We start from the raw sequence: 7,179 nt of genomic DNA, 5'->3' as shown, positions 1-7,179 counted from the left end.
AAACATTTGATAAAGCTGCTAGAGCTCATACAAATAGCTTTACAAGAAGACAGTAGTAATTAAGTCAATTTCCAATCCCAGGAATGAGATAATCAGCTAGGAACAAATTTTCATGTATATGTTTGTCAGTTTAATGTCTACAACAATAGCCATTAATGAAGAGAGAAAATAACAAAAACATTTTTGTAAATAAATATTTATTAAGATAAATATAATTAAAAGTTCCTCTATCAAATAGACATATAATTAATTCTAATTGTAAAGATAAATTCCCATCCAAAATGTTAATAGTCATATAAAAGTGGCAAAACATAATACTAACAACAAATATGTATTGTATGTAACAATTAGTTTATAAAATAAATCAAACAAAAATTTTTACTATAACCAACAGTATGTTTTTGTTGGAATTCGTAAGGCTGATAAATTGACGATAAAGATGACAAATACTTGATTAATTTCAATTTATAATTGGACCAATAAATTTGTTTTGGAAGTTTAATAGCTATGTATTGGTTTGTATTTCGATATAAGATAAGCTGAAAAATTAGACTGACATTATAAAAGATAGATATTTCTTTACCTCGTTTCTTTAACTCTTGTCCCTGATTACCAATATGAGAAAAATATTGAATCAATCCAAGGGATGATTTTTACTAATTAATAAACAAAAAGTGAGCACACTTACAGGTTTTTCTCACAAAATTAGGACAATTTTCTAAAATATCTGCGTATAGGTGTTAAAAACCAGTAGAATACAAAAATAAAACATTTTGAGGTTCATATACTGTTGAGTTTAATAGAATTATAGTTTTTATTTGATTTATTATGTACAAATTCTACAAAGAAATTCAAATCATCACAGTTACTTTGTGCAGGTTGTCCATATGATGGTGTTATACGTTTTATAAAATATATAAAAATTCCACTTAACCATATAGATGAAAGAAAACTCCTGCATTGTTTGATAAATGTCATTGCAAGAAAACACTGAAAATATTTTCAACAAAACTAGTTCTTCATTCTTAAAGGAAAAAATATTTTTAACAAATTTAGTATAGAAAAACCAAAAGAATATTTTTATATGGCAAACACACCAGGGAAATAATGAAATAAAAAACAAAGTTGTGCTTCATTGTCATCTAGGAAAAACATTGAAATTTGAATTAAACTAAAACTGAAAAACGGGGGATAGATGCAAATATGGACAGGAAGTTGGTAAATAGAACAAGTATCGAATAGAGGGACACAGAAATAAAGTTATGAAAACTGGGAATAATCAAACAATTGTAATGAAGAGAAACAATAAATGATATGGATTCATCAATTAAAACATAAAGATAAATTCGCCTATGCAACCAGACGCTATTATTTGAGTGTATGTAGTAACATATTCTTCTTCATACAATATGAAAGGATTTTGTTCAATATTTTCTTGTTTTAATAAAACTTCCCTTCATCAACAAGTTCTTTTTCCAAATTAAATACAAGTAATAAACAAACTATTTATAGAAATAGAATCAAATTAACCTTGACTATTCGAACTAAAATATTTCCTATTGGAAAAATTTGTTAAAGTACATATGAACAACCGACAATTAACTTCCATTTTTTAAAAAGAATGACCATATCAATAAAGATAAACAAACTACCTGTTTCGATAAAGTTTTCATTTTGCTCTAATTCTACAATATAACAAAAATAAACATATAACATCTTGAGATATAATATTTTAAAATTTGTGTGAATTTAAGACAAAACCATAAATTAGTAACTAGATTTCTGGGGCCTCTTATAGAACCCAGAGAGAAGTGTGTGCAATTTATGATATTTTTTGACTAAAAATTTCAATGAAACTCTGAAAATACAATACAATACTTCAAAACTAGAGATATCATAAATTTAAAAGAGAAAAATTCACATTCAAATGATTAAGAATGAAAATACAATGATATATTCAATTTTTTAGTGATAATTCATCTTTTTTGTAAGAATAAAGACTAGCTTTGATATTTCGATTGATTACATTATATTAAAAAATTCATCTCATATGTTTTATATTTATTAATATGATCAGTTCAATATCAAAAATAGATTTATATAACAAGGTAATACTTTCAGAATTTAGACATTTTACTATAGATTGTAAGTGATTGTCTTTCAATATATGAAGGCACATTTTAAGGCTTCTACTTAAGTAGCTACAGAACTTCAAAGAACCAAACACTTTCTCAAAGTGACAAATAATTAATAATGAAAGTCTCAATACTAATTTGTAATTTTTGGATCCATTGATTATATCAATACACATTTTTTACTAACTCTATACCAATACCAACATTACAAGTCTAGCCTTCCAGCAGGATAAGTATCAGTGACCTATCAAAGGCTCTCGAAGTACTAGACAGGGTAATTGTGATTGTTAGTTTAGTGTAATCAACAATGTCAACAGAATAGTCTCAGTATGTGATCAAAAATGTTTAAGGTGATATGCTACAATATATTAGGTATTTTTCAATATATTTGCCTTTCAAAGTATTATTATTATTATTATTTAGAAAGGGAATTTCACTTATTATTAAATAAATCTTGATCAAAAATATATTATTGGATTTCAAATTGAGAAAGTGTGTTTCTTTGCAATCAAGAAGATTGGTCATCATATTTTTTTTTTTGGTAATTTGACAAGATTAGTATACAACAAATTACAATAATAATCATAAAGTCAACAATGTATGTTGAATTTAATTCAGATTATTGAATTTTTTGTTCAATTGACCTACATTAGAAATAAAAGTGGAGTCAGTTCCATCACAACAAGTGCTATTATCATATCATAGCACTCATTTTGTTATGGAACCAAAATCTAAATAGGCCCTGTTGATGTTGAGCTTTTTGACTTGATCTACGAACTATTATACTACTATATTAATTAAAAAATATGTACCAATACAAACACATTTTGAAGGAAAGTCAGAACCAAGCACATGTGTTCCTAAAGTTATTTTGATCTGTTATTTTATAATGATACAGTAACATAAAATATTCAGTTAAAGGATATATTAAAACCATTTATGATGATGGTGCTGCTGTAACTGCTTGTGTAGCCGGTGCATCACTGTCATTACTGAACGACTTGGCAATTGATACTATAAAAAATGAAAATAAAATGAATAATAAAAGAATGGTTTAATTATAAACCCATTTTCTAGATGCAGTTTATCAAATTTTATGCATTTGTATTTTTGTATTGAAAATGTCCCACTTTCAAATTGATGCTATAGGAAATTGCTAAACTGTTTGTACTAAGTAAACATGACCAGTTTAAACCAATTTAAGTAGTTCAAGGTCAACTTCCAGTTAATAGGAAATATGCAGCTCATTTTATAAGAATAAATTTACAGGGTGATTAATTATCATTGGAAGGAATGAAAGGATTCTGTTATATATCATATTTCTATACACATGTATTGTTATTTCTAGATTTTATTATTATATGATCACATGTTCCAAAAATAATTTTATCTATTTTATCATCTCTCCTTACTTTATCTAATATTTGGGTAATTTAATAGTATTATTGAATGTATGTACCAGTTTTATTTTTAACTTAAAAAGAATAGTAAAAAAGAAAGTAGTAGTTGATGAATATATTTATATTAGTTAATTAACTTTACATTCTTTCCCACATGCAAAAATTGGATAGTCCAGTAATAATAGGATGAAATTTTAATTATTTCATAAAAGATTATAAATAAATTTATTAAAACCATTGATAAAGACGCTCTAATAGTTAACTTAATAGAATAACTTTGTTTTAGTACAAGTAATTTTTGTTTAATATTTAATATGTGTCTTACCAATAATAATTATTAGTATAACTGCTCCAATAACTCCCATAATAATCATCATCTTGATATTTTTCCACCAATACTTCCTTTTCAACTTCTGAGCTTGCTGTTCAAATCTTTTTCCACCTTCCTGAAGAGCATCTGCACGACTGTCCAGCTCTGAGAGTTTCTGATCTCTTTCCAAAACTTTTTCAACATTCACCCTCATAATACCAACCACTTCATTTACCTATACATTGATTTATATAAATAAAATATAAAATTCAATACAATTAGAAACAGATTAGTAAATTTGGATTATTCTAAATGGAGGTTTGATTTTCTTTCAAAAAGTCTAGTTGAATAAAAAATCAACCTCTACCACAACAATACAGTTCACAACTACCATCACACAGTTGGCATGTTTAATCTAGCCAGTAGTGACCCAAGAAAAAACAATTTCTCTCATATGAAACAACAGATCGTTTGATGTTTAACATACAAGAATTATTAGAGTTGTGAAGATATGAAAAAACAGTTTATTAGATTCAGTCAGTTACAATATAAAAAGATTCCTGTAACATTAGAAAAACCCAATGGTAAACAGTTTGTCAGGTGTGGAAACAATTTCCGATGTTATTAATAATATAGAGAACACAGAAGTTATCATGGAAATAATTGATACTTCTTCATGGCAATCTGAGGAAAGTAGTGATGAAGAGTTCTCCATTAAAGCATCCCATAGACAATTTTAATATAAAAAAGGGCAAAACTCTTTGCCTACTGTATATAAAACATAATGAAAGGCCTAAGGTTACTGAACAGTGGATAAAAGTACTTTTAATACTTGTAGATCTCAAAATAATAGATATTATTAACACTACGAACACATGTGTTTAGCAAAAGCAAATACATTTGTACAAGATAATCTTGTCAACTTCATAATAATAAGTTCAGATCAACAGAACATATGCTGTCTGAAAAATTATATCAATAGAAGTTACATATGAGAACATTCCATAAAAACAAAATTGTATACAGCAAATGAAAAGACATACAATTTTGTAAAATGTTTTATGGGTGACAATCATAATACAACAGACGGCAACTTTATTTACCTGTTGTTGGGTTTGTTCCAATTTGGAAGGCATTCTGCTTGCACTTGGATTTTCCATTTCTGCCTCTGGAAAAAAGTAAGTAGTACTGGGCATTATTTTGATTAAATATCTAAATATAGATAACTTATCAGCTCTACAGAATACATTAAATTAAATATGACACAGTAGGATTTCGATAAGAATGACAAATTGACAAAATACCATAACAAATAATATTTTGCTTGGAAACTTACATGAAAATCTTATTCAAATAAAGGAAACAGTAGTATATATTCTGAAGATGAAATTTTCGTGTATCAACTTATTAAAATTAAACGAATTGTGTGAAATAATTATCACAAAGAATAAAAAAATATGACGTTTGAAATTTTAACATGAAACCATATTCATTAGTGACGTCATTTTATTAATAAATCAGAGTCGCCAACCTAATAAAAGAATCATACGTGTAAGTTAACCAACAATCAGTTCATGTATTTAGGAAACATTTCTACTAATTATATGCCCTGCTTAGGTCTATTTCAAAGATGGCAAAGATATAATATATGTTGATAATGAGCAATAGTCTAAAATTTCGCAAGATCTCGCAAATATCAGATTATAGCATATTTTATGGAATAACCACTAACAGTTATCAACGTATAAATTGAAATTTTAATGCAATCTCTTAAGATAAATATGAGGAAGTACGTCATTCTCACAATTAGCTAAGATTGATCTAGGACCCGAGGTATGAGTATTGAAATATTGACACAGAAGACTACTAATAGTATTAATTTTGTGATAACAGTTGCATTCGGCGGACGAAACCGCTGTGCAACAGTTGTATAACTCTATCGAAACCAACGCCATGTTTTGGAGCGCTCTTAATTTGTGCTAGGTAGCGGTAGCGGAAGTAAAATTTGTTAAATCTACTGTGTTCTGTGATTAAACGTCAAGTTGTAACCTTTCTATAATTTCATTTTGAATTATAATGACAATTTTTTATACATATAAAAATGGGTGAGTGATGAATAGACCTCGTAATTCTTCGAAAAGGAACTAGACAACCTCCACATTTACCACTTACTACAATACTTGTTAAGTTTAATAAAAGCAACCAAAATAGCCTGTTTTGAAAATACACCTGTCATAAACTAACAAGACACAGAAAACAAAAACAGTCTTGACAGCGAACGCTCAACATGTTCCCGATCGTTACCGTTACTGATAGGTAGCAGTAACAATATGCGCTACATTCACTGAATGCGACCATAAAGGATAATTCATGCGTTACAATTAATTTTTCTTATCTTGATAAACGAATTCAATCATTTTTCTTCTAAGAAAGGTTACAACTTGACGTTTGAGCACAGAACGCAGTTAATTTAATAAATTTCACTTCCGCTACCTATCACAAATTAAAAACGCTCCGAAGCATGGCGTCCGCTATAGAACGTGTCGAGTTTGTAGCGTATGTGTCACTGAACGATTTCGCTAGGGTTCTACAACAGTTTTGAGTTGATTTTCATTTAAATCATAGAACTCGTAGTGTCATGATTGACATGTTTGATTGAAACGTACCCAAGTTGTTTTTAAATTAACGGTTTTTGTATTTACGTAGTAAAATCGTGATGTAAAAAAACCTTGAATTCATTTTAATATCTGCGATAAATGCCTTGTACTTACAAATTTCTAGAAAAAGTTTACAGTATGATTGCGTTGGCCGTACTTAGTTGGTAAAAAATACGTGAAATTTTGGTTGTTTGGGAGTGTAGTCCGACCATGTTTTCATTTATTTAGTTTGTATAAAATTTTAACGTTTCACTCCTCGATTGGAACATTTTCAAGAGAAAATGATAAGAACCTTTAATGAAAATACGTTTTGATGGGAACCGTATTATTTGAGGCTGACACTAAATGCTCCTACGAAACTAATCAGCGAAATGCGACTTAAAGATCTGCTGCTAAAGCATTGAGTTCCAATATGATACATCAAAGCTGATAGATATTAAGAATTCTATAGGAAACTTAGTGAGCCATGCAAAAACAATGTCGTTTAGTTCGATATCCTGGTCATTCAGGAATCAATAGGAAACGAGGAGGTCAAAAAATAAGCGCAAAAACTGTCAACCAGCCCAGAACCTTTCTTAACATATAAAAATGAACTTCAGGAAACGGATCTTGAAAACAATTACTCTGGAACTAGAAAGACAGTTTTAGATGATCCGAAGTCAGCTGTGAAATGAGGC

At 28.5% G+C, this 7,179-nt stretch overlaps 1 protein-coding gene across 1 annotated transcript; it reads right to left on the bottom strand.

Annotated features, from left to right (window-relative positions):
* Positions 1-180: 180 nt before the first annotated feature.
* Positions 181-5,356, bottom strand: LOC130442803 (synaptobrevin-like). The gene is made up of 4 exons (XM_056777158.1): positions 5,182-5,356; positions 4,949-5,013; positions 3,861-4,080; positions 181-3,149 (listed from the first exon to the last, which is right to left on the bottom strand). The coding sequence occupies exons 2-4, from the start codon at positions 5,003-5,005 to the stop codon at positions 3,073-3,075; spliced, it is 354 nt and encodes a 117-aa protein (XP_056633136.1). The 5' UTR covers positions 5,006-5,013; positions 5,182-5,356; the 3' UTR covers positions 181-3,072.
* Positions 5,357-7,179: the final 1,823 nt, after the last annotated feature.

The sequence above is a fragment of the Diorhabda sublineata genome, chromosome 4 (genome assembly GCF_026230105.1).
Source record: "Diorhabda sublineata isolate icDioSubl1.1 chromosome 4, icDioSubl1.1, whole genome shotgun sequence".
In the NCBI taxonomy this organism is placed as follows: Eukaryota; Metazoa; Arthropoda; class Insecta; order Coleoptera; family Chrysomelidae; genus Diorhabda; species Diorhabda sublineata.
This window is presented reverse-complemented; position numbering and strand designations above follow the sequence as displayed.